General features: G+C 46.2%; 2 protein-coding genes across 2 annotated transcripts; both read left to right on the top strand.

Moving 5' to 3' along the window:
* Positions 1-2: 2 nt before the first annotated feature.
* FAAH2 (fatty acid amide hydrolase 2) lies at positions 3-17,356 on the top strand (the record flags this gene model as incomplete). The annotated part of the gene is made up of 11 exons (XM_044427170.1): positions 3-71; positions 2,882-2,964; positions 3,969-4,105; positions 4,750-4,959; positions 5,586-5,705; positions 6,921-7,056; positions 8,082-8,199; positions 9,597-9,716; positions 10,668-10,779; positions 11,519-11,713; positions 13,257-17,356. Coding segments are annotated over 11 exons (1,476 nt in total), but the record flags the coding sequence as incomplete, so codon positions are not given.
* Positions 13,460-27,291, top strand: LOC123021937. Its single transcript, XM_044427199.1, has 7 exons — positions 13,460-13,568; positions 20,319-20,442; positions 21,677-21,861; positions 22,988-23,151; positions 23,718-23,850; positions 24,643-24,776; positions 26,066-27,291. Exons 1-7 carry the CDS (start codon positions 13,460-13,462, stop codon positions 26,729-26,731), a joined length of 1,515 nt encoding a protein of 504 aa, XP_044283134.1. The 3' UTR covers positions 26,732-27,291.
* The last annotated feature ends 246 nt before the right edge of the window (positions 27,292-27,537 follow it).

The raw sequence follows: 27,537 nt of genomic DNA, 5'->3' as shown, positions 1-27,537 counted from the left end.
TCCCGCCGCCCGAGCACCCGCTGCTGCTGCTGCCCGGCGCGGAGCTGGCGCGGAGGATCCGCCGCAGGGAGGTGAGCGCGCGCGCGGGCGGGCGGGCGCGGAGCCGGGCGGGCGGGCGGCGGGCGCCCCGAAAGGGCGGTCTGGGGAGTGCAGCGGGCCCTCTCTGGCTGGCGCGCCGTCGGAAGCGGAACGAAGCAACCGAGCCCTCCAGTGCAAATACGGATAAGCACCAGTATCTTACTGGCACGGCTGAAGGGGAAGGGCTCTGAATGGGAAGGGCACCCAAGCTCAGGCATATGAAGGATAAAGTGCAAGGCACCTGGATGCTGCTGCGTGCAAGCCTGTAGCCTCTCTAGAGCAGAGGTTGCATGGCCCAGATTTACGTAGTGTACAAAAAGAATCTCCTTTTGCTAGTTGTGTAGAGGGCTGTGTTCTGAAAACAGCTTCAGGGCAAGATACGTGAAATTGCCCTTCCACCCAACCCTGGAGATAGCATCTTGGGGGGAAGAGTAATGATCCGGACATGCATGACAGCATGTGCCCTGGACTTGTGTGGATGAGGAGAAAGGAGCCCAGGCAAAACCACAGCCTTGCTCACTTCCCTCCTCCCGCTTGGCCAGCAGAGAACTAAAATAAAATTTAATTTCAAGTTGCCCAGTTCTTGTTTGTCGTTACATGCAGAGTCTGAAAACTTTGACTGTCCAACAGGTGGTCTTGCAGAGTGTTGGCCTACAGCTTCTGTTGACCTTGGGCAGTACATTCAGATCCAGCACATCAGGGAAGGATGCTGTAGCTGAGTGCAAAACAAGTCAAATTTGAACCAGCAGTTATGAAGCTGTCTTGTTTAACAAGCTAAACTTTATTTTATTTATTTATTTATTAAAACATCTCTATGCTGCCCCATTCGCCAAAGCCTCGGGGCGGCTCACAACATAAAATTAAAATACAAGAAATAACAATGTAAAATAAGTCGCCCTGGCCAGATAAAATAAGCAAATAATATTAGCAATTAAAATGACGCTTAAATAAAAAGGTCTTGGCCTGGCGCCGAAAAACAAATAACGACGGCGCCAGGCAGACCTCTCTGGGGAGCATATTCCATAGGTTGGGCGCCACCGCAGAGAAAGCCCTCCTCTGGGTACTCACCCTCCTAATGTCCTTCACGGAGGGCTCCCAGAGAAGCAACTCTGCCGCCGATCTCAAGGGGCGGGCGGGCGGGCATATATGGATGTAAGCGCTCCTTCAGGTATTTTAAAATACAATTCTTGGTCCACCCAGCGCGACAACTAGAAATCTGCTAAAGTTTGGAATCCTGGTTCCTCAGAGCTGTGTGGGTGCAGGGAGAGTTCTTGAACCTGGGACTCAACACAGGATTTTTTAAATGTTTGTGTACATTGTACTAAATATTTGTTTTATGCAAATTTATATACACAGTGCTGAAATCCTTTGTGGGATGCAGATGTGATTTGTAATTGTTTTCAGAGTACACAAATAAATAATAGTTTAAGGCTACATCTGACCACTGTTACAATCATAAAGGTGCATCCCAAGAATAAACCCCACTTGCAGTTGAAGTTCCCAATCCAGTTGAAGTCACCCAAAGTACCCAGGGGAAGATAGTGGAAATCTGATATGAACACTTCTATGCTTTTGCGAAATTCATGCAGATAGTTCAGTTAATAAGAGAATAATTACTTCTGATTAAATGATTTTTGTTTGCATTCCCATTAACAGCTGAAAGGTAGTTTCGCAATGTACAATTACGTAGATCATCTTGCCTTATCTATACCCAACTAAATAGGTCATAAAAGGATAGATCAATTCACCTCTCTGGCAAGGTGCTATTTAAGAAAGTATGAACCACACTGTTTAAGCTCATGGCCTAATTTTATTGCCCTGTAATCCTGACCTTGCATAAGTAAATCCCATTTTGTTTCACTGGCACTTACCTTAATTAAGTTTCATGTCATGTGCTGTAACTTTTGAATAGTTTTGTGACTTGCTCTGTGTCAGGAGAATTCCGCTCCCCCTCTTTCCCCAGCAATTACTGGCATTCTTGGTGTGTGTTGCCAGTAGACTAGGAATCTCGAAGGCAGTTTAGGAAAAGTCCTGCATCTTCTGTGCAATCATGGGTAATTTTTTGAAGATATTGATTGATTGATTGATTGATTTAAACAACTTATATGCCGCCCCCTTCGCATGAGCCACGGGGCGGCTTCCAACAATATATAAATACATAAAATAGTGGAGATTTTGAATGCTGTTCATATTCTAGCTTATCTAGAACCTGTAGTTTAGCCTTGTCTGTGGACGTACAGGTACAGAGGAGCAACAGTTAGCTATACTTGTTCGAAGGGGGTGTTTGCTGCTCAGTCTTCCTTCCTTCCATATTTTCACATCCATCTGTCTGAAGCTTCTCTTACCTAAACAAACTCAGCTATTTAGGAAACTGTGTGAAAAGAAGAGTTGCTGAATCCTCCCATTTAGTTATTCTCTCTGGACAGTCTTATCCAGGTAAACATTTAAAATGGCTAACCCATGCTGGGTGTTTTCTGAGGCTCCTGTGGTGAAATGTTTGTGTGAATGGGCGCTCTGTAAAAGCAACATAGGGCTGCAAGCATGTTAAATGTTGAATGAGCTTGCTGTTAGGAACGTGGCCAGAGCTTTTGTTGAATTTTGGTTGGCCTTTGGCCTGATACAGCAGCACTCTTCTTAGGAGCTTCAAATCTGATTTCCTTATTTTCAGCCCAGCACTTTATTCACTACCAGCACATTGACTGTTGGCACTTATAACAACTGATGAAACAAAACATCTGAAACATCTAGTAAGGCGTGCAAGAAATCCTTTCATGAAGACAATTTGGTTTCTGCTTTGTTGCAGGTCAAATGCATTGAGGTCATTGAAACTTATATTGAGAGGATCAGACAAGTCAATCCGCTGATCAATGCCGTTGTCAAAGACAGGTGAGCTTCATAAAGCCCAGAGTTTCTAGTCCACAGATATGTAGCAAGCTAGGCAGGGGTTGCAGGCTGCTTGGGTGTCTTTGCTGTCCCAAGACACTGACTTACTTCAGCAGCCATTCCTGTGTGCAGAGAATTCTCCCAAGCGCTCACGTGGTTGTGTTTTGCTACATGGGCAGTGCAAATGTAACACATTGGCAATTTATTGAAATCCAAACAAAGGGAACTCTCAGAGTACTCCTTGAACTTTCTCACCCTGTTTTACTGATCTTGTGCTCGGACTAAAGCTAGTGGGCTGATGGAGAAACAAATACCTAGTCCAGAGCTGTCCTCCAGCACTGGCAATCAGATGCTCCGAGGCAGCTTGCAAACAGGGCATGATGAGGAACGCCATTCCCACTGTTTTTAACTTCAGCGGGAAGAATGAATGGGGTGTTTTGTTTAGTTTCCCCTTGCCACTGCCTCACTTGATTTAAAACTATTTTCTCTGTGTATGCATGACTGAAAAGCTGATTTGCTTGAAAAATGACGCTCATGCCGTCTACTAGTTTCAGCACCTCTAATTTTTTAAGTAGTTCTTTTCACCTTTGCCTAGAAATTCAGTGTATTTGCGATTTCCTTTGGACCTCATAATGCTCCTTTGCTGGTGAAGACTTTTAAAGCTGTGGGCCGCTTAGTCCGCTTTCCTAGCCTGAGGATTGGCACAAAGCTGCAGATCTGAGCAGAAGGCAAGATTACGTTCTTTGCGGTCCAGCAAAATTGGTCTTGAGGCATTTGTTTATTTGTTTTTATATTTATACCCTGCTGAATAGCCTGACAGGGTCGCTAGGTAGTAATCAGAAAGCAAAGCAGCATTTGATATTTTTCCCTTTAGGCTGCCTATCGGAAGTCTTTCCCCAGGCATGCAACTGACTGTGTACTCAAGCAGACATTTCATATCAGGGTCCAGCTGGAATCTGATGAGATTTATCTTTTTCCTCCTGCTCCTACCCATCCATCACTCTCAGGTTTGAAGCGGCCTTGCAGGAGGCTCATCAAGTTGACAAGCTGCTCTCCGAGGGGCATGATGATGAAGAGGCTCTGCAGGAAAAGTTTCCCTTCCTGGGAGTCCCCATCACCATCAAAGAGGCCTTCGCAATTCATGGTGCGTTGCTTCATGGGGTTTCTTTCCACTCCTAGTCTTCTATTTGCAACCTTTCCTTTCCTTTTATTTTGTTTTATTGAATTATCTTATAGATCTATACCCTATTCTTCAGTATTACCATTTCCAGAACAAATTAGAATAGCAGATTATCCTAAGGGACACAAGAAGAATAAAACAATGGTATGCTCAGAGTATGTTGCCCTCCACTTGTGTCCAAGCCAGCTGCTTGCCTGCTTCCTACTCTATGGTTCTGTGGCAAACAGGAGCTGCCCAAACGCTGTCCAGTGGCAGAGAATACCTGGGAGTAATCACAGTTGTTTCTCATTCCTAGTTGAGCAGATCAGTGGAGCTGACCTCACTTGCTTCTCACCAGAAGTAGATTTCTGAAAGTGAAAAATGCCCACAAAACCAGAATCAAAGATACCTGCTTGATGCAGCATCTCAGAAGCTGGGTGTTCCTTACTACCTACCTTTTCAATGATACCAGCTTTTAGACTGTGCCAGACCTGAGAGTATAGCCAAGGTGTAACTTGTGGAACAACTGCCCCTCTTGCTTTTGGTCTTATACTTTCCCCTCTCTGTATGATCTTAGCCACTGTGGCATCTCTGATTCATTTCCCATTTGTTTCCCTTCTGTTGGGAAGGGTTGCCCAATACCTCTGGACTGGTGAACCGCCGCAACTTAATCTCCATGTCGGATGCTACGGTGGTGTCTCGGCTAAAGCAAGCCGGTGCCATCCCCTTGGGTGTGACCAACTGCAGTGAGCTGTGCATGTGGTTCGAGTCGAGTAACCGTGTCTACGGACGGACCAACAACGCGTACAATCTGGAGTGCATTGTGGGAGGCAGCTCTGGTGAGTGGGCTCTCACAGACTGTGACTGCTTGCTTGACTACTCCGTCGGAATTAATCCAGGCTAACAGGGAGGGCGTCCAAGTGGAGAACTCCTGGCATTGCTAGTCAGATGGCATTGTGTCACTATCCCATTTTCCCTCCTCAGTGGAAAGGAAAAGATGGGAGAGGTCGTGGCAAATTGCACATGGATTACAAGTGGAAGACAATGTTGTCTGAATCCTCTGAATTCTGTGCATGAGGCAGGGCTGTTGCACAATAAACGCCTCATCTAGAGGTACCTCCAAGCTGCTTGCAAGGGCGTTGGAAATCAAGCTGGAAGATCCTGCTGCTTCATAGATTGATTTTGATATAATACTGAGGAGTGATTACACTTGGGGTGGTTTGGAAATTTACCCGGAATAATTTATGAATTAATTGTGCGTAGAACCTTGATGATTCTGCAATTGTGCTATATCTATAGGCATCCAAGGTTAAGTAAAGGTAATGAACAAGGGTGCTGGAACCAGTGTGAAAGTGGCTTTCCCTTGCATGCAGTCACTCCGGAACAGATTCTGTGGGTGGCAGGTGTGTGCCTTTTGCAGCTTTGACCCTGGTGCCATGCAGATGTGACCTTTGTGTCTGCACAGGAGGAGAAGGGTGCATCCTGGCAGCTGCTGGCTCTGTGATTGGCATTGGCTCGGACATTGGGGGCAGCATCCGCATGCCTGCTTTCTTCAATGGGATCTTCGGGCACAAACCCACCACAGGTAGGGAGTGTGCATCTCATCCCTGTCAAGCTCACTTAAAAAGCCAGAGAGGGTCAGAGAATAGTTGAAGGACTTTTTAATGGTTTTTGACAGCCTTCCCCAACCTGGGAACTGCATTTATCTCAAGCATTAGGAACTGTTTCCTTTAGTTCAAGTGTAGTTTTACTTAATGGCTTCCTTGCTTGCTTACTAAATTCATCTGGATCACAAGGCACCACCAGTGTCTGTGAATGCAGGCATCCAGTTCAGGAGTAGAGCCTTTAACTTTTCCTGGAGGTTTTGCTTTATTTCGGTAGTATAGGCAGTAAGTCAGAAATTTTGTTAACTGCCTTCTGCTGAGAAATATTGTTCTTCACTCAGAAAAGTGCCTGAAATGTTCTCTGAGCTGTCCACTTTCTGAAGTTATGTTGTGAACTGCCCAGAGAGCTTCAGCTATAGAAATGCAATAAATAATAAGGCCAGGGGTGCAGAACTTCAAGCCCAGGAGCCTAATCCAGTCCTCCGGGGTTCACCAAATGGCCATACATCTTCCTCTGGGTCCATCCACTTTCCCCCAATGATTTGGTGGTTCCCTGAGTTTTGTGTAGATTTTCCTCTTCCATGGATTAATTACTAGCTTCAATTTTATTAAAGATAAAATATGCTGGTAACTGTAATATTTGGCTTTTCCCTTTCCCCCTTTCCTGTTGGTCCCACTCTCTCCTGGAATGTGTCCCATTTCCTGAGTGCTTCTCCAAAATGTTGTTTAGCCCTTTGGCTGAAAATGCTTCAACAGTGCTTAATAAGATCGTCCTCACACACAGACTATGATAGATACGATGCAAGAGGAAAAAAAGGAATGCAAAAGGAAGATAAACGTTTATGTTGGGACCACTGTACCTTGCTTAGCTCGTGGGTGGATACCAGGTTGACCCCCCCTTGCTGTGATGTCCTTCCTGGGAGTAGGGGTGCAGCCTCCCAGTGGCCCCTGGTCCCCTGGACAGTGGCAGGACATGCATCTCTTCCGTTTTACGATCCCAGCGTAACTGGCAGGTGCAACAGAACTCTTTCTGGCAGAAAAATGGTTTAGGCTAGTGGGCTGGAACTCAAGTCCAAACCACACAATGGTTTTCTCTCCTGTGATGCTGTGCAAATCTATGAAAACCAGCACCACACCAGAAGGCTCTGGTTTCTCCTGCAAACTCGGGATCTCTGTGTGTGTACTTGTTTGTCTAGGTGTGGTGCCCAACGATGGCCAGTTCCCCAACGCCTTGGGTATCCGGACCAACTTCCTCTGCACTGGCCCCATGTGCCGCTATGCAGAAGACCTGGAACCCATGTTGAGGGTCATGGCTGGACCAAACGTCACAAAGTAGGTGGTTCTTGTTGTTCTGCAGGGCTGCCAGAAGCAGGAAACTTCTCGGTGCCTGGCATCCGTGTTCTTAATGTAGAAATCTTTGGAGGTGACTCTTCCCATTGGTTTGGGCCTTGTACCTGCCATAGCGTTCTACCAAGAATGGGCAATAAAACCAGAAGTGCATCAAAGAGCACAAGCATTACTTTCATTTGATTTAAATGTTCACCAGTTGTGCAGACCGTATTCGGGAAAACAAGTTGCTAACATACGCAGTCCTGTGTTAAGATTTTTATTGAAATAATTTCACAAAAAGCCGGTAAAAGCAATCCTAATTTCCTAAATTGTCATCTAGATAATAATTCTCATATTCCTATCAACACAACTATGTGAGTAGCGGACTCACGAGCACTTCTGTAGTGGAAAAAGAGAAGCAGCAGCGCTTTGGCAAACAGCAAATCCTTGCTAGTTACAGATGAAGGTTTCTCTCCCCCTGATCCTTGCCCAAAGCTTTGTTTTTGCTTTTCTTCTTTGTTTTTGTTTGTCTTCTCCTGCTTTATGACTCCAGTTAGTTGAAAAAAGTAGCACCCAGTGGTTACACTTGCGTTTTCCTTCAGGGAGTGTCACGCAGTAGTCAAGCAGGGGTCGCAGGGATCGTGTTTCTTTTGGGATGCAATAGTCTTTGCTTTGTCTGTACTAGAAGGGGTCGTGGTTTGAGGAGTACTTCATGCTGGAACTAATTGTGACTTTCTTCTGAGTTGTTTCAATTTCTTATTGCAGTGTCCAGCATGTTCCTTTTTCTACCTTGAGTCTGTCTTGGCCAGTTTTTTCTTCATTTCTATTCATTTGTTACATCCTTTAAATCAAAACAGGCTAACTGCCTTTAACGGTTCCGTACTGTTACAAGCCATAAGGATGCCATGTAGGAACAGGTTTGAGCCAAAACCCGCAGTCTTAACTTGAACCTGTAGCTTCTGTAAGGGATCATAAAACAGAGAGCTTTTTGCGGCTGACTTGTGAGCATCTTATTCATGCCTCATCAGGTTGAAGTTGGATGAAAAGGTATCCTTACAGAACATAAAATTCTATTTTATGGAGCATGATGGAGGGTCCGTTTTTGTTTCCCCGGTAGACAAAGAGATTCTTCAGGCACAACGGAAGGTAAGGAATTTGTATCTGCTCACAGAAAAGCTTGTGTACTATCACACTAATGGGGTTTTGCGTTAGATGTTTGGATAAATTGCAGCTTGGTCTGTTGCTGTGCAATTTGTCTGTTTGAACCTACACTCCAACATACCTGGGCACCATGTTGGCCGGAAATCTCAGAGGGGCAGTGGTTCAGTGGCAGAGTGCAGATACTGTGTATGGAAGATCCTGGGGTCAGTTCCAGGTGTGGGAGGGACAGATTCTTGCCTGAAATCTAGGGTTAATGAAGGTGATTATTATTATTATTAGAACATTTCTATGACGCCCCTTGCCGAAGCCTCGGGGCGGCTTACAACACAATAAAATACAATACAATACAGAAATAACAATATAAAATTAAAATAAATAATATAAAATAAATAAATAAAATTATACACGATATAAAAGAAGTTATAAAAGAAAAGTTATAAAAGAAAAGAAGAAAAGGAAAGAAAAGGAAAGAAAAGAAGTTGCCCTGGCCAGATGAATAAATTAATATTGTTAACAATTAAAATGATGTTTAAATAAAAAGGTCTTCACCTGGCGCCGAAAAACAAATAACGGCGGTGCCAGGCAGACCTCTCTGGGGAGCACATTCCATAGATTGGGCGCCACCGCAGAAAAATGAAGGTGATGCTGAGTTAATGAAGGTGATACTGAGTTAGATGAGCTGAAGGCAGTTCTTTAAGAGAGGGTTTATTTGGGGGCAAGACACAGAATACACAAACATCAGCCGTGTATCTTATTACTTCATATCTTGTCACTGTTTGGCAAAGGGGACTCTGAAGCTGCAATAGCTGAACAACTCTTGAAAATGTAGGGCAAGATGCATGGGACTTATGTCATAGACTGTAGTGGGAGACATATTGGATGGCACAGGGCATTGGTCTTCATCTTTCAGTATGAAGGGTACAAGCCCTCCTGCTGCTTATGCTGAAGTGCTATATGCACATGTTTCAAAAAGCTTTGAAGACAGGGTCCTTGGATCCTATCGCCTGAAGCACAGTAGTATTCAGTAGCAGTGGTTCACATGTTTGGACAGCTGCAGATCGCCAGGTGAGGAGCCATACCAATTCCTTGTGTGCATGCAACGCTGCCATTCTGTGATTCTATGCATCATTCTCCACTTTCTCTGGAGTGAGAGTGTAGGAGGTGATAGACATTGCCTGTCTCTTCTGTCTCCAACGCTACAGTGTTAAGATTGGTTTGCTTTCTTTGGCTGTCACTGTGGAATCTTTAAAATAATCCTTTTTCCGTCAAAGCATTGCAGGCCTCTGTCTGACAGATCTCCTACTTTACCTTTAATAATGTGTTTTCCATAAGAGGCAGGGCATGATTTGATGCTTCCTTTCCTCTCTTCCTTTACATTTAAGCTGGTGAAGAACCTGGAGACTGAACTGGGGGTTCAAGTTCAGAATGTGGCCATTCATAAAATGAAGTATTCCTTCCAGATCTGGTCTGTTATGATGTCTTTCAAAGACAGTGATGAACAGGTTGGTTAAATGGCATTAGTCCACTTGCAGCTGAACATTCTTGCATTGATATTGAAGTGGGGATGCTTAGGTGAATGGTTTTCTTTAGGGAAGCCTGTCCTCATTAAAGCAATATGGAAGGGGTTTGTTTGTTTGTTTATTTATTTATTAAAACATTTCTATGCCGCCCCTTGCCGAGGCCTCGGGGCAGCTTACAACATCAAATAAAATACAAAATACATTAAAACAATAACAATTAAAATATATACAGTAAAATAAAATAAGCCTCCCTGGCCGAATAAGATTCAATAATATTAACATTTAAAATGCTGCTTAAATAAAAAGGCCTTTGCCTGGCGCCGAAAAACAAATAACGACAGCGCCAGGCGGACCTCTCTGGGGAGCGCATTCCATAACTTAGGCGCCACCGCTGAGAAAGCCCTCCTCCGAGTAGCCACCCTCCTAATTTCCTTCACTGAGGGTTCCACATTGTGTTTTTATTAAGGCAGCCCCGTAGACTTGTTAGCAAAAAAGGGGTGGGGAACATGCTGTAGGAAGCAGCCAGATCCTGCGGAGTGTTGAACAAGCCTCAGCCCGCCAGGCTTCCTTCTCATCTCACACGGACTAAGCATGTTTCGTAGAACACAGCACTCCTGTAAAGGGACTGTATCACAGGGAAGATCAGCAGTAATGGGCGAGCTGTCTTGTGGGTGGCTGAAGTCCCTTTTAGTAGGCTCCACAGAACTTTGAGGTTGCCTAGGACATTCTTTGAAAAAACATTCGCTGCGCAGTTCCTGTTTCTACAGTTCTTCTCCCACAGTGGGTGATTTGCCATTGCGCTCTGTAGAGTGAGAAAAGAGATTTGATAGACTTCCACCTCATATCAAATGCTGTGATGGACAGACCATATGGAAGCAGGATGCTTCCGTTCACTCCTGCCCATCAATACTTCTACTTGCATTTTATTTACAGCAAAGTCAAGCATTCACAGATATGCTTGGAGACCACGGAAAGCCAGTATGGCCATCGTGGGAGTTGGTGAAATGGATGGTGGGAATGTCGTCACACACCCTTCCAGCCATTGGTAAAATCTTGCTTCTGAATGTGGATACGTTTTAATAGTTGCATTTCTTTTTTGTGATCAGTTGTCATCTTTAAAAAAAAATCTAGTTTTGGCCAGACAGTTGCTGATTATCTAGTAACAAAAGTTGGGTTTGTTGTAATTTTTCATATAATAATGTTTGGGACCATAAGGTGGCACCATGTCTTTGGAAGTCAGGTGGAGCAGCTGGCAGCCTTAGGATGGGGTTGGGTCAACTACTCACCAAGTGAAGAACAAAATCCCAAAACAGGATGGTGCTTCAGATAGGCCATGGAGCACTACAAGGGTAAATACCACTTGTTTGCAAACTAAATTTGACTATTTGAGCTCTTTTGAGCTTTGGAATAGTTTGCCACCTGATTTTGTTGGTAGAGAAGTTAACATTTTATTTAATTTCCCTCTGCAGAGATGGGGGGAGTCTCGAGGTGACAATTCCCCTCTCCTACTCCCCAGGTTCCTTCAGGTGCCCTTCCCTCATTCAGGCTCTCCTTGGTAAGGGGTCCAGCACAACCCTATAACCGAATACATGTTTGGGAGTGAGAAGCAGCAGCTGAGCGAGCAAAGAAGAGAGCCAGATTTCTGTTTCTTTCCAAGAGTTGCTATCAGGACCACATGTGCCAAGTCTTCACAAGCAGATCCCATTAGAAGTGCCATACCTTGCTCTAGGAATAACCCTTTGCTCTCCTCTGCTTATGGTGTTCACTCCTTTTCTCTCACTTAGCACTAGGGCTAACCGAGAAGCTTGTGAAATACAGTCCAAAGACAAATGCGAAGCTAGCAAGCATGGCACAGAGCCTGCGGACTGAGATGGTCAATTTGCTGGGGGAGGATGGGGTCCTCCTGTACCCTTCCCACCCGGTGGTAGCGCCCAGACATCACACTCCTCTGGGGATGCCTTTCAATTTTGCTTACACAGGTAAGTCATTTCTGTCCTGTTTTCTGTATGGCATCATCTGTGGGTGAACTTGGATTTCTTTCTGTAGGGACAGTATGGCCTTTCATCGTGTGTGTATGGGCAAGCACTCCCCCCATATGTTGTTGTTGTTAGTCACGAAGTCGTGTCCGACCCATCGCAACCCCATGGACAACATTCCTCCAGGCCTTCCTGTCCTCCACCGTCCCCTGGAGTCCACTTAATTGCTTCAGTGACTCCATCCAGCCACCTCATCCTCTGCCGTCCCCTTCTTCTTTTGCCATCTATTGTTCCCAGCATCAGGCTCTTCTCCAGTGAGTCCTTCCTTCTCATTAGGTGGCCAAAGTATTTGAGTTTCATCTTCAGGATCTGGCCTTCTAAAGAGCGGTCAGGGTCGATCTCCTCTAGGACTGACCGGTTTGATACACAAACAACATAATGTGTGAAGGAGGCATATGTGTCTACACCAGCTTGAACAGTATAACCCGGTCCCACAGTCCAGCTCCAGCAAAGTATGAGGACATGCTGAGGATCCTCCCTGGTCAATAAATGGAAATTCTAGTGGAATAGTTCTAGATAATGTGGGAGCAAAAATGAATGATTTTAGAGCATTTTTGCTTTTTAAAGTTGCTTTTCTCCTCTTTTCCACCAACCAAGGAACCTGTTTGTTTTGCCTAAGAATTCAGTTCTGGTTAATAGCTGAATTTAATAGTTTCAAAGATGGGATCATTTGGAGCTGAAGAACGAGTGGGGACCTGGAGTGACACGGACAGGTCCTTTTGCAAGAGGAGGGAAAGAGGGTGGCGTGGGCGGCTGACGATCACCCTGAGAGATGCAAAGTACAGGAGGACATGGAAACTTTACTGGACTTATGGAAAAACAGGCAGGCATTGGGCAGGCATGGGGTGGCGAAGGGAGGGGGAACTTCCTGATTGGAGCAGCCCTCCCATGTGCAAAGGACAGTTGGGAAAAGGTTGCTGACAGTGGGAGGCAGCAAGGGATCATGGGATGTGGATTGTACCACAAAGGCACTTGGGATAGATGCTGCTGCTGGCTGGAGGACGGGACGGGACGGGATGGGATGGGATGGGATGGGATGGAGAGGCAGAACAGGCCACGGGAAGCCCTGCTGTCGGGTGCACCGTGGGCTGATGCATGGGCAGCTAACCCGCTGGCTTATTTGCAAGGCGGCCTACTTTGATGCTAGGGTTCGTTTCTTCATCCAGACAGCCCTGGGAAGACTCCCAGGTGCAACCTGGAAGTATCTGGTAGAGTCTAATTCATATCTCTGCAGCTTCATTCCCCCTTAAGACCTAACAGGCTGCAAACACTGTGGCTTAAACACTTCCCTCCCCACTTCTTAAATTTAATTTTATTGTTTTGCCTCATAAATCCTGTGCAGTATTTTGCGGCCTTTGAATAGAGGTAGCTTCAGAAGGATATTATTTTGGTATACATTCTGGAGATGGACACACACGCACGCACACCCAGACAGAGTGAAGACGTGCTTTCGTGCCTCACATTTCCATTATCTCTTCTCCCACAGCCATCTTCAACATACTGGGATTACCGGTGACCCAGTGTCCCCTGGGCCTGAGCAAGGAGGGCCTGCCCCTGGGCATCCAGGTGGTGGCAGGGCCCCACAACGACCACTTAACCCTGGCCATGGCACGCTACCTGGAGAAGTCGTTCGGAGGCTGGGTTCGCCCTGGCACGTGCTAGCGCAGCCCACCCGGGACTGGCAGAAACATGAAGACCGGCGCTGCCTGTGACCTCTCAGCAGGCGACTGCTTCCGAACGTGCAGGAACTCCTGCGTGTGCCCCTTGGGAGGGCTGATGAGTCCGTCTGCCACATTAGGTACACCCTTCCGTGAGGGGCAAAGCTATTTAGTGTTCTCCCTTTCCAATTAAAAATGTCATAAAAACCTTAGGTGGGCGGATGCACTCTGCTTTCTCAGGGATGTCTGGGCTTTTGGGGAGCTCTGGCCAGAGACAATCACAGTGTGGGCAGAGATGGGGGGCAGGGGGAGCATTTCCTGTTCTTGTCCTGGAAAGGCCACTGGTAGACTAGGGAGCAAAGTTCCCTCCTTCAGTTATTTGTGCAGGTTTCAAGACCAGGCCAGACAGAGGGCATCAGGAGGAAGTCCTGGAGACGTGTTTTCCTCTTAACATGTCCTTTGGGAGGCTGGCAGCCCCAGCTTCTTAACAATTTGCACAGAACGCTGCTGGGCAGGGTATTCCATCCTAGCTGCATTTCTGCATGGATTCCTTTTTGATTTTATTAATTGAACAGACAGTACAATTAACAGAATAGTAATAAACATTATTGATCAATACTAATAAATACAATTGAACAATACAGTAACAACAGTGCTACCTGCACCAGGATCAACAAATCATGCCACTTAATGTAAGAGCATTTATTTATTCAGGTTGCCCCGCTCTCACTTCCCTTCCAGAACTACACTGGCTCTTGTGAAGGTTCACACCCCTTCCGTTTATTAAGTCATATTCAATAAATGGTCTCCAAATATTTTCAAAATTATTATTACCTATCAAACCTTTTAGCCACTTAATATCAGAAGCTAACTTATTATTAGCAGCTATAATAAGACTCCTTTGTACCAGTCATCTATTTGATAATCACCTTTTATTTTCTAATTCCTTGCTATTATTAATCTTACTGCTGTTTATAAATTCGTCATCAATTCTTCAATATTTTTTCCCTCTTGTTATCTAATTAATGACAATAAAGCTAATCCAGCATCTGCTTCAATTTTTAAATTCCATATTTTACTAATTTCTTTGAAAACCATTTCCCAAAACTCATTTATATATTTGCACTCCCACCACATATGGAAATATGAACCCACTTCCTGGTTGCATCTCCAACATACGTTGGACTAGTCATTATTCATATAATTCAGTTTAACTGGAAATAAGTACTATTTTCAAACTAATTTATAAAAATTCTCTTTAATTCCTACATAAATTTTAAAATTCTCTTATCTCACATGTCATCCCATTCTTCAGTACTAATATTTCCTTTTAAATCTATTTCCCAAGACTCTAGGAGGATCGTATTGGTCCTCCCCTTCTAGTAATATGTTGAAAATGCTACCTGTCATTCCTCTGCATGGATTCCTGTTCACCTCTGGCACTTCGTCTGGCCCACAGTTGGAAATGCTTAGGCAAGTTGTTTGGTTCTGCCAAGACGCAGGCTGGCAGACCTTTGACAGGCATGGTGAACCAAGCTCTTTTGCAATGTACTTTCCTCCTCTGTCCTGTTCGAACAGCATCTTGAAGCTGTGAAGAGAGGCTCCTGGTGGAGAGGCCTTCCCTCAACCCTGCGCCCACTGTTGCTGCTGGTTCCACACAATCCACTTGACAAATTGCACTATGTGTTGCTGCACGTGAAACATAAAGAAGACTTGGAATGTCTTCTGGCATCTCAGACAGGTTCTCCGTGTCTAATTGAAGGCTCCTTTGCCCAGAATCTCAATGCTCTTGGTTGCTGTGAAGGACAGAACCAAAAGGTGTTTGAGCTGTAGGGATGTGTGCATGGAAAGAAACAACGATGTTCTTTATTTAAGAAAGGCTTTAAAGAAAGTCCCAGGAGGCAGTTACAGGATGGAAATATTACCAGAGCTTATGTCTCAAATAACGAGCACTTTGCACACCTTTTGTAATCCTTGCAGCAACCTAGTAGGATATGCCGAAAGTATTCCTATTGTGGTGGGATATGGCACTGAGATAGAGAGAGGCTTTCTTTAGACTACACAGTGAATTAAGCACTAAAGGCAAGCTCTAAACTCCTGCAAACTATTTTGAGTCTTGCTTTTTGTTATTTATGAAAAAAACCCAGCACTGAAGCTGTGAAATGGTGAATCTGATTCATCCCTGTTCTGGCTTCTCAGATTATCAAGCAATATCTACTCAGTTTTTCTAGCATAACTTAGCAGCTCTTGCTTTAAAAGAAGAAAGGGAGAACGGAGATTCCAATGATGCTGGATTTCTGACAGCATGAAATTTGTGAAGATCTGCATGAAGCCCTGTCCTCACTTCATCCAGCCTTTAGTTCACATGGTCAAGAGGGGATACATTTCCTTGCTACTGCTCAGAATTATTGCACAGATAGCATTGTAAGTCTTGTAGTCACATAACGCTGAATATCGAATGTGTTGATTAAATAGTTCAGGAAAAATGGGACGAGTTCATGCAGGATTCTGTGCGTGGACTGACGATGTGGCAGTAACTTCAGGGTTTCAAGCAGGCTTTCCCAGCATTATTTGGAGATGCCAGGGACTTAACTGCACATAAAGCCCAGCCCTCTCATGTCTCACACCGTTTCAGAACACTTCCCTCCACTTCCCCAGTGCAGAACAGCAGTCCTCAACTCTGTTGTCCATCGTGCAAAAAGATGTTCTCCGGTTCAGCGGGTGTTCGATTATACACTGGATGAAGTTTACAGTGCAAGCCAAGAAGGGGGTTTGCTTACCCCCCGCATGGCTGCTTGCAGGCTTGCAGCCTGGTTGTGCTGTGACCCTGGTCTCCACATGCCTGTTTTCAAGGGATGTCTCTCAGCATCTTAGTGGATGCTTTTGTAGTGCCCTTGTGCAAAAAGTACCGCAGCAGGTTCTGGTGATGGGAAATCAAGCATTTCCCCCCAATTCCTGCAAGTAGCAAACCTCAGGGAGGTAATAGATGTAACCGTTTATGTAAATGTGTGCTTTCGGAAGATGGAAAAGAAGTGTGGTATGGTTAGAAACTTGTTGCCAAATTGGGGAGCAAGGCCTGGCTTTCTGTGTTCCTCTAACAGCAGCTCAACATTCAGAAAGCTGTGGAGGAAGATTTCTGTGGCATATAAATTAGCAGTACAGTGCGTCTGACCATCGGCAAGTGTGCAGTCTCAAACCAGAATTTCTACCCTGCGTAATTCCCAGTAGGTGCTGGGAAAGGACCCAAAAGTTTGTGGGCACAGAAAAAGTCAAACCATACGAGCTCAGGATGCCCAAGAAAGAGGAAAAGTGTTTCATTTAAAAGTGGACACAGAATCACCATAAGGGTATAATGTATATGGCTAGTTGGATATTTAGAAATAATGTCTAACATTTAAATAGAAATCCAGTAGATCTTGCCGTGGGGAAGACTGACCAGCTAACTTACGCACCTGCTCTGTCTACTGTCCACCTGCTACCTGATGGGAAACTCCAGGGCCCCTGCGGTTTTCTCTGGACAGCGCTTCAGAGCATTTCTGCAGAGAGAGGACAGTCCTTTGTAAAGAAGACACATGGCTTTCCTGTATGAACTTTCCCTGCTCACTGAGATCATGATGGAAGGCCCTTTTGCAGGTGCCCACCCAATTGCAGATAATCGTGAGATGGCTGCAAAATGCTCTGCTGAAGCTCAGTTGCATTTTGGTGCCAGGTGATGGGTTGTGTTTCTCTGTGTATGCTTTAATCCTAAGTGTTTTAAGTATGAATCTTTCTGTTTTTACTCTGTTTAGATATTGCTGCTTCGGTTTCTGTTATCCATATTTGTGTTATTCTGCTCTTGTTTTTGATTATGTTATGTAAGCTGCCCTGAGAAGGTTTTTGAAGGGCTGGATATGAAGCCTTAAAATAAATAAGCAGTGCTGACTGACAATGATTCATTCCGTATTAATGACTGGAATAGGAAAGGTGACCTTTAAAGTTTGATTACATTTATAGCCATCTTTGTAGAGTTCAAGGCTGTGCAGATAGAACTCTCCAGATTTTGTCCTTTTGACAACCCTGTGTTGGTAGACTAGGCGGAAGGAGCAACTTTTCCGAGGGTACTTGGGGAACTTCTTGGAGAATTGAACCTGGGGGCTGCTGCTTGGCGTTGCCATGAGGGCGGGGCAATGGGGCAAAGCTGAATGAACCTCCACAATTTGGAGCAGAGCAGGTGTACCATTTTGACTTAAGTCCAACTGAACACAAGGACCACCTAAAATGGCTGGATGGTGAGGAAAACTCTTGACAGTCAAGTCCTAGACCACCGTTCTGTCAGTTCTCTGCAGCATTTTAAGAACTGATCTGCAGGCCCGGTGCTGCACTGGCTGTTGTGATTTGAGGGGGAGGAAAACGTCATGATGGCACTTTGATGCCCACATTATATGGATTCCTAAGCCACCATTCCGAGCTCCGATCCTGGGTATATACAGGAAAGGGCTGTCCCTGGCAAGCTCTTCCTGCTCCACCTTCAGTTTCTGAAGAATGCACTCGACAAACCCTGACGAACCTTAGTTGCTAAGTGCCAAGAATTATCTAAGGTGGGGCCATGACACATTCTGCTTGCTTGCGTCTTCCGTGAGGAGTGCCTTGAGTTCAAATGTCGTGCCTGCTGACAAAGGGAAGTGGATCTTCCCCCGAACTCTGCTCTAGAGAAGAACCATGGCTCTTGCATCATGGACTGTTCTTTTGTTCCTTGTGGATCACGCTGTTCAACAGGGTAAAGGTTTCATTCCTTTAAAAAAACCCACTTATTTCTTAAGCTGGTGAATGCTTGGCTGTCTTTTGGCAAGCTGTCTGTGTGTCTGCTTTTCTGCTGCCAAGAGAGAATACTTCGTTCCATGGATTGGGAATGAAGGGGGGAGGAGAGGGTCGAAAGAACTCATATGGAGATTAAGAAGATCCTTCAGAGGCTATTTGTGGGGTATCCCACTTAGTAATATATACGCTCATTTGTTACATTTTTCTACTGCATTTTGTACTGCAGAATAGCATTACAATTGTTGGACATTTCCTCAATGAGAGGTGAGGGTGATGACATGCTATTCTGAATGGCAGTCCCCTTAAAATTTGAGGCCCAGGTTGGGGGCAGAAATGGATTAAGTTCCTGCCGTCATAGTCAAGGGTAGATTCAGAGCCCGGGGGTCTAAACAGAGTTGGCTGAAGCTGAAATGCTCCAGAAAATGTATTGTTTATACTGAGAAAGTTCATTTGAGACCATTGCTCAGCCTTCCCAAACCTGGTGTGCTCCAGATGATTTAGATTTTAACTCCCATCAGCCCCAGCCAGCATAGCTAATGCTGGAGAGCTGTGCAGTCTGAAACCTCCGCATGTTGCCAGGCTGGGGAAAGCTGCTATGTGGAGTGGGCTTGTAGAAAGCCAGACCCTTGGTGTCCTTAGCTTGGTGTTTATGCCAGCCTTCCCCAGCCTGCTTCTTGCTAAATAGATTAGACTACCACTTGCAAAATTCCTCAACTAGCCGTCATCAGGTTGGGAAATGAACCATGTTTATGTCTAGAAGTTTGTCCCAAATGTATTTCAAGCTTCTGCTGTTTATCAAGGTCACATTAGCACCATTTTCATAAGAGGCAGTTTATTCACCTTTTTCTCCTCATGAAGGGGTGGTAGGAATATCTTGATAAAGACCAATTTCTACAGCGCCCTCGGATGCTGTCCATCTGTTTCCAGTATCCCACCTTCTGCCCTCAGCAGAACCTGATGCAAGTTTAATGGTTCTGCTTCCACTGTACCTGCCCGAATAGTTGTAAATGTAATACAAAGAAGCCTCCAGGTGGTTTTCTGTAATCAGACACTGCAACACGCACGCATGCATGGATGCACACCCAAACACGGAAGAGCTCTTTCTCTCCGTAGGAAAGGGGGCAATCGACTCCCGGTGGTGGAGGGGGGGGGGATTTCATTCCTATATTGCCCTACAGGCAAAACTCTGTAGGTGTTTAAAAATGCTGCTAGAGGGAGCTGCAAAGAATCAAGGAGCAAGCAGAGTCCTGGAGCAACATGTCTGTGTCGTCACATGCGGAAACTGGTCCTGTATGCAGATCTTCGCCTCCTGAAAATTAGTCTTTTTTGTTTTTTTAGGGCTATTTCTAGTCAAAACTAAGAAAACAGATTTGAAAGTCCGTGCATGAGTAAATTGCTCATTTAAAAAGGCAAAGGTGGGCATTTGCTGCTGGGATTTCCTGTTATCAGACGTCACTACAGAGATTAAATGTCTTCAAAGTGCAAAACCACAATAATAGAAATCGGACTAAAATGTATATCTAATTTCTTCAGATGAGTTCATATCAGCAAGGCCTGATGAACTGCATCCTAAAGTAATAAAGGAACTGGCAGAAGAACTCTGGGATCCACTGTGCATTATCGTGAAGGACTAGATGGAAGAGCTACTGAAAGGAGTCACTTTAGATGGCAAAGAGTGTTTCTCTATGGCACCTTCTCAGGCTGGGAGGAGGTAACAGGGAGGGTGCCAAAGGGTTCATTCCTGGGCCCAGTGCTCCTCCACATTTTCATTAATGATTTGAGCGAGGAAGTGCAGGGAATGCTGATCAGATTGGGCAAGATAGCTAACACCCTGGAAGCCTATAGCAGTGTCCTGGTTTGCTTGATCACCACAGGGTGGGTTGTGATCAGCACTTTTTGAGTATTCAGTCCCAGAGGAAGGGCTTGCATGGATTGTCAGGTTGCCTGCAAAGCAGAGGAATCCAAATACCTGAGCAATCCAAGTGCAACAGATGAAACAAAGAAGACATCAAGGGCCATTCAGGAACAGGTGACTTCTTCCTTGTCAGATGCCCAGTCTCAAGGGTTCTCCATCCTTTCTTCTTTGTTCAAAGGAGCGCTGCTTCTTCCGCCACAGAATGTGACACTCATCTCTGAGAATTTCTACACCTTCTTGACATGGCAACCAGCCCTGGACTCAACTGACAACACTCAGTACGAGGTGGAGAGAACTAATGGGTAGGTTGCTCGTTCATCTCTCTCTCGCGCTCTCAAAAATTCTGTCTGTATTTGAGACACAGGCAAGTTGTGCCTCTCCAGGTGTTCTTTTTATTTTATACATACACACACACACATATATACTTTTAAACTAACACTAAAAAAAAAGCATCAAACATCACAAACATTGGATTCACTGGGTCAACCTCCTACTACATATTTTTTAACATTCTAATATCAAATTCCAATTAATTTATCATAGTTTGAAAAACATCTCTAAATTTACACCAAGTCCTGTTTCTCCAGCCAGTTATAAAAAGAGTCCCAAGTTTGATAGAAATCAGTATCCTGTTTCTCCTTCAACGATAAAGGCAATCTATCCATTTCTGCACAGGCCAAGATCTTTCTTGCAATCAGTCCCCTCCAGGTGTTCTTGAACTCCAGCTCACATAATCCCTGGCTCTTGGTTATTCTGGCTGGGAGCAATGGGAGCCTATCCATTTATTAGCAATATGCATACACTGCTTCTCATCTGAATAAACCACAACATGATTTATTAATCACCAAATAAATCACAAACAGAAAAATGAAAGCGCACACCTGATGAAACCATATTAGGAGCTGTTCCAAAGAGAGCGTATGGCTGGCAGAACGCTGAAGTAGACAGGCATGTTTTCAGCAATTGCCTAAGACATGCCGGAATTGGGACTGATGGAGAGATGCTTCCACAGCTTTGTCAGGAGGATTCAGGCTCCTGCCTCAGGGAGGGGCTGCCAGGAGGTGGCAGTGAGGCATTGGGTGGATGGTGTTCCCCTCGCCGCCTGGGCTGTGCTTCACCCTCTAAGCCAACCCAGTCCTCTGATGGTGAATGCTGTCCTGTCATCAGTATCAAAAAGATTTGATTGCCAGTCTGGTTGGTTCCTATTTGTGGAATTGTGTGGTGGGGGAGGGCGGCGGCAGCAAAATGTCTGCCTCCAGCAGCAATGTGTCTTGAGCAGGACCTCTGCTTGTGGTCTTCTCAAAGGAACCTCGCTGGGCACTGCACAAACCACACGTTGAGTTAAATTGGGGATGAGGGGAGAAGATGGATCTTCAGATCTTTCTCTGTTACTCTCTCTCTCGCTCTCGCTCTCTGGTCACTGCATTGCTCTGCACCTGGGAATCCTGAGCCAGAGGCCCCCTCATCAGGTAGGGCTAAGGGAGTCCCATAAAGGGCCATCCGTCTCACCACACTGCCACATCTTCTGATCCTAAGGGACAGGACTGCTCCTGAGTGGATCAGAGAGACTTCGTGCAGGGGAAGCCACCTGAGACAAACCCAGAAGTGCCCTCTTCATCTGCCACATTTGTTCAGTGCCTACCAAGCCAGGGTGAGAGCTCGGGATGGATCCAGGTTGTCTGCATGGGCCCCTTCAAATGGACTGCAGCTCTACAAAGACAGTAAGGAAAGCTTTTCTGCTGAGACACCAAGAAGGGGAACAGAACTGGCCTCTGATGGGGAAGGATGACCTGAGGGAGGAGCAGCCAAAGATGTACAGGCATTTTTCTCCCTCTCTCAAAATACCAAGTCCCACTGGGGTGAACTGCAGCTGAATGGTGGGAAAGTCACAAAAGGCAGAGAGGAGGATGTCTTTATGGAGAGCATAATACATCCACAGCTTTCACTTCCAGAACATCGGGATGACTTTAAAGGGGGATTAGAAAACACTGCGGAGGAGAAGGCTTCCTGTAGACCTCTCAGTCATGATAGCTATATATCGCCTCCAGTATCCAGATTGGGAGGGTTCTGAGGACCAGTTTCTGGAAAGCACAAGCAGGAGGGTGCTGCTATGCTCAAGTCCTACCTTTGAGCTCCCCCCTTGGAGCATCTGCTTAGCCACTGTGGGAACAAAATGCTCCATTTCCTCTAGCCACGCTCGATTCCCATTGTGGGCTGCTTGCAGAATTCCAAGCATGAGAAATTGTCTCAGTTGTATTTATTCACTGTCGCTTCTGGACCCACCCTTTTTTCCTCATGCAAGGGAGCAAGGGAGCTGCTCTCCATTTTATCCTCGCCGCAGCCCTGTGCGGGATGAGAGGCTGGCCCAGGGTCACCCACTGAGCTTCAAGGCTGGGATTGCTAACCGGCTCCGTACCACAGTGCTTCTCAGCTGCCACTGGGCCATCAGCAGGTTTCCTCCTACTTCCGTGCACAAATTAGGGTGGGTGAGTGTGGTTTTTGTCACCTCCAGAGCAGGGAGAGATGGAACGCCATGGCAGAGATTCTCTCCCTGCCCCTGCCGTGGCTCCGATCGAACCTCCTGTGCCCTTCGCATCATGGGCCATTTTAAAGCCCACCAGCAGTCATTCTGCAGCATGAGGCAGAGCAGAGAAAGCTGTGCCTTCCAACCTCAGAAAAAGGTGCACAGGTCCCAAGGCCGGCTGTGCCCTTTTAGCGGCGGAGGCAGGACTTCCCACAAGCCTGCCTGCCCAGCAGCGACAAAGTCACTCTGATCGTCTGGGGTACCACCTGTTTCGGGAAGGCTGTTGAGCTGAGTTGGGTTTCCTCTCCCCACCTTCTCCGTAGCTGTGGTGGGCCCCCTGACCCTGTCTCTGGCTACCGGCAACCGCCGCCTGTGTGTGTCCGTGGCTCTGCCTCGCACCCCCCTGAAGGAGAGCGATTCTTACCTGGCGTCCCTGAAGATCCTGGCTGTCCTCCGCGGAGAAGGTGGCTTCCTACGCAAGGTGAAGGTGGGTGGAGACGGGTTGGCCCACCTGGGCCGGTGTGGGGGAGCTGCCCTTCTTGCCAGCGGGATCCTGCTTCCCATGGCAGCCCATTCTCCTGAATGAATGGAGCAGGTGAGCGTGACGGCCTAGTGGATCAATGCGCTGGAAGTGCCACTTCCCGGCACAGGTTTCGTATGTGTTGGAGCCAAATACCTGATGGAGCACCTCTTCTGATAGGAAGCGATCCACAGACCGTGCTTATTGTCTCTTGCCCTTCTCTAGATGTCTCCAGGGAGGATGCTCAGAGCTGAGGACCAAAGGACATGGCCTTCTTGATGGTGGCCCCCTAACTCTTCCGAGGGAGGCTCACCTGATGCCAACAGTGTCAGCTTTCTGGTGCCAGATTTAGACTTTCCTTAGCTCCAAGTGTTTGACAGCACATGATAAGGTTTTTCATGGGCCCTGCGATTTAAAAGCGTGATAGTTTGTTTGAGTTGGCCTTATGCTCTGTTCCGTTATCCGTTTATTTATTTGATTTCACCTCGGTGTGCTGCTGTTGCTTGTTACACCAGCACTTCTTTCTCCCCAAGATGCACAGGCACCTGATGAAGCACACATTTGAAGGCGTGAGGCCGAACGCCAATTACTGTGTCCAGGCTAGAGTCACCGGCCAGAGGGCCAAGGAGGCAGTGCAGTGCATCTGGATGCCAGAGAGCCCCACAGGTGAGGGCGCCTGGCCTCGCTGCCAGGATGGGGGGGCCGTGCTGGTTTGTGTGGCTGGACTGCAAGTGTGTGCTATTCCACAAGGGATAATGGCAATGCCCCTGCTCTGAAACACATGAGAGCAGTGTGCAGGAGTGGTTAGAGAAGCCTCCCCCAGCTGGGGGAGCTGAAGCTGTCCAGATGAGTTGGGCTACCACGCCCATAATTTGGGGAGGTGATGGGAGTGTGTAGCCCAATCCATACATAGGGCAGCAGGTTGAGGAATCCTGAGGTCCTGGAAATTCAGGGTTCATTCCTCACCCAGTCTATTTCCAAGAGTTACTGTAAAGATAAAATTGGAGGTGGGAAACTGGGTAGAGCAGCTTGGACTCCCAGCAGTTTACCAGTTGTTGGGGAACATGGTCGTTGCATTCTTTGAGAGGCAGTGTGGTATAGTGGTTAAAAGTGTGGGTCTGGGACTCAGATCCCGGGCAATGCCAGATGCTGATTTTATGGCCAAAAGGCTTGCAGCTCTGCAGTTCTCACCAAGCACATAGCAATGATATTATTGCAGAAAGATAATAACATCACAGAAGCTCCAATCAGTCCTCCAGATCTGCACCAGATTTCATGCCCTGTGGACTGAGGTGAGCAGGCGAGGGTTGCACAAAGCTCAACAGGCAACTGCCATGTGCTTTTGCTGGGAAAGAAAGGCTCATTCCCAGTCCTACTGGAGAAAGATTGGTCCCCACACCCCACTCGTTCCTTCCTTCCCCACTCCATTCATCACCTGTGCCTGTTCTCCCCTTTCAGGAGACTATTGGACCTTCTTGATTCTGGCGTCTGTGATCCTTTCTGGGCTCGTCCTGTTGGGAGTAGTTGGTAGGGCTTTCCTTAAGGGTTACATCCATCCAAGCTCCTCGGAAATAGATGTCCTCAAATCACTGGTGAGTGAAGACTAATTAGCTTTGTTTGGAACAAGCATGGACAATTTTGTCTCCCATTTTCCTGGATTTGTCTAACCTGTGAGGATAGCTAAACACGGACTGCGCCTCAAATCTGTTTGTTTGTTTATTTATTTATTTTCTATCCTGCTTTTTTCTTATCACAAACTCAAAGTGACTTACATAGTTCTTCTGCTCTCACTCCTTTCCCCACAACAGCAACCCTGTGAGGTAGGTTGGGCTGAGAGTCTGTGACCAGCCCAAAGTCACCCAGACACAAACATCCTGTGTGTCTCCCCAAAGACTACGATAGAATGAATCTGTACACCTTCTCCTACCTTCAAGTTTCTTAAATCTCAAGAACTTTCTAGCCTACTTTTCTGAAAAAAGTATTAATTTTGATCAGTACTTATCAAATAATAAAGTGAATGAACTCCTGACTCATCTGCACTGTCAAATTCCATCCACACACTTATCCCTAGCACGGAGAGGGAAATGTTGTACCTGCCCCCCTTCTAGCTGCTAACGAGGAGGAGCCTGCCAGAGAAAAGATTTGGCAACCCTCATTCAGGGCCACAAGCATAACTGAACTCACAGGAATGCAAACTCAGAGCTTTCAGAAGTGAGTTAAAAGCCCCCGGGCTTATCTCTCAGCTTCACAAGAACACGAGAAGTTCCATGCTTTCTGGTTTGGTCTCCTGTTTTCCACAGTGCTCAACCAGCTGCCTGTGGGAATCCCAGAAAGAAGATATGATTGCAATAATATCTTCTTGCTTATGGTCCTTGACATCTGGCATATAGAGCCGTGCCTTCTTCCACTTTTACATGTTTTAAAAATCTGAAGTTTCTCCCATCCCATTTCTGGAAAAATTTGCAAATCTGGGTAAGTATATTTATCAAAGCTTCCTGTGCAAACCAAGCTAAATTCATACTCACCTTTATGAAGAGCACCAATGACATCTGTGCACCGTAGTTTTAAACCTGCTTCAAGAGTTTTCTAGTGATGCGCTTCAGGTTACGGCAGAACACATCTGTTCTTATTACTGTGCTTGTCTCTTTTCAGTGCTTTTGCCCAGCTTTTCAGCCTGAAAAGGGTCCTAAAGTGACTTACAGCGATAAGGCAGTCCCTGTCCTTATTCTGACAGTCCCAAAAACATGACATGAAAGGAAAAGGAAACGGGAGCGGGGAGGAAATAAAAATTCAGACAGCAGTTCTTAGTTTTAAATGCTTACATTCGTGTTTGGCGTGAGAGGGGATTTGTACAAGCTGATAATTTGTTCATCGTCCGCAGACATCGCTGAACGTGAATCTTTCTGCTTTGAGAGCTGTCCTTCACTTGGAAGACGACGCCATTGCTTCCCTCTCCATGGTGGGGTTGCCCTTGGATAGCAGCAGCACGTCGGCAGAGCAGGGACAACCTGGGGCCCAGTGGGCTCCCCCGGATAGTTGTCATGCCCAGGAACTGAATGACTACTGTGCCAATGGATTTGTTCGAAGCAGTTTAGGCCACGAGGGACCTTCCACTTCCCCTGTTGCTACTGGTGACACTTCCTCATCTGGAGGACTGCTGAGGGACGAATATCCAAATGACAGGAGCTACAGAACCACTTTAGAGCTCTTGGAAACTTCTGGGCATCCGTTGCCTTCATCCACAGAGCTTCATTCACAGGACTCGGAGACAGGCTTCTGGGAATGGACAGGCAAAAGGAGCAAGGACAGTGGGCAGGCGGGATGGCCTCTTTCTTCTGCAGTTAATATTCCCCTCCACACTGTGAAGCTGTGCACTGTTCAGGACGTGCAAGGCCTCCTACAATGTCCAAGTGTTTCTCTTCAAGTAGGAGACTGTGGTGCCCACCCAGCAGGCCACAGATTCACAGGCATGTCAGAGGCACCGAACGTCCCACAGGTCCAGCCTGGAAGCGAGAGACCAACAGGCGATGCATCTCCTGGGTTATGAATTCCGCCAGTCCATCCTTCCTTGTGAATTGTATTTCCCAGTGTAATGTGTCTGTCTGTCTGTTTTTTATTTATTCCTAAATTACTCCCAAGTATGTATAAGCTGCTTTTCTGATTGATGCATACAGCAAAAGAAAGTGTGTGGATCCAATAGATATGTGGGCTCATCGGAAAGATGTTCTTTGCTAACAAAAGGGGCACTTACAGCTGTGGCTGAAGGCAAGGAAAGTCTTGAAGTCTTGTGTTGAAGGAGGGGCAAGATCAATTGACTGTCATTTCTTCAGTATTTCCGTTCGTCTCCTCTCTCTGCCACCAATCAGCTTCATGGGATGTGCACAGACTCTGCACCAATTGCAAGTAGCGGCTGATTTGATCTTGGCCTCGTTTAAAGTGCTGGTGTCAATCACTTGTATTTCTGCCAGGCTAAATGGATTTACCACATGCTAATGAAGTCAGCTCAGCTCAGAGATTAGGATGGATTGGGGAGGTGGGCAAGAAAATGGCCCTGGGATGGGGGGACAGCTGGGGGTTGATCCATTGTGTTAATTAGGTGATGAGAAGAGCAAGAACCTTCAGTTGTTGTTGTTGTTGCTTTTAAGGCAATCCAGGGATCCTGCATCCTGAAACCCAGACCACACTCCCCAGTCCCCCTTGCTGACTCGCACAGGAGTAAGTTTCATTAAAGGTAATATGCTTTATTCTGAGTAGGCTTTTGTAACGGGCTGCTTTCAACTAGTTCTTCCTCACCCAGTGATGGAAGGAGAGTAAGAAATCTGTGCCAGTCCTCCACGCGAGTGTGTTAGCAAA

Source organism: Varanus komodoensis, unplaced genomic scaffold (assembly GCF_004798865.1).
Source record: "Varanus komodoensis strain SLA01 unplaced genomic scaffold, ASM479886v1 scaffold18_3, whole genome shotgun sequence".
Taxonomy (NCBI): Eukaryota; Metazoa; Chordata; class Lepidosauria; order Squamata; family Varanidae; genus Varanus; species Varanus komodoensis.
This window is presented reverse-complemented; position numbering and strand designations above follow the sequence as displayed.

Bases quoted from the DNA above. Each gene is read 5' to 3' on its own strand.
- LOC123021937 (XM_044427199.1), top strand. From the start codon at position 13,460: ATGAAGACCGGCGCTGCCTGTGACCTCTCAGCAGGCGACTGCTTCCGA. The intron at 20,443-21,676 runs GTAGGTTGCTCG...TCTGATCCTAAG, and splicing joins GAGGTGGAGAGAACTAATGG to GGACAGGACTGCTCCTGAGT. The intron at 24,777-26,065 runs GTGAGTGAAGAC...CATCGTCCGCAG, and splicing joins TAGATGTCCTCAAATCACTG to ACATCGCTGAACGTGAATCT.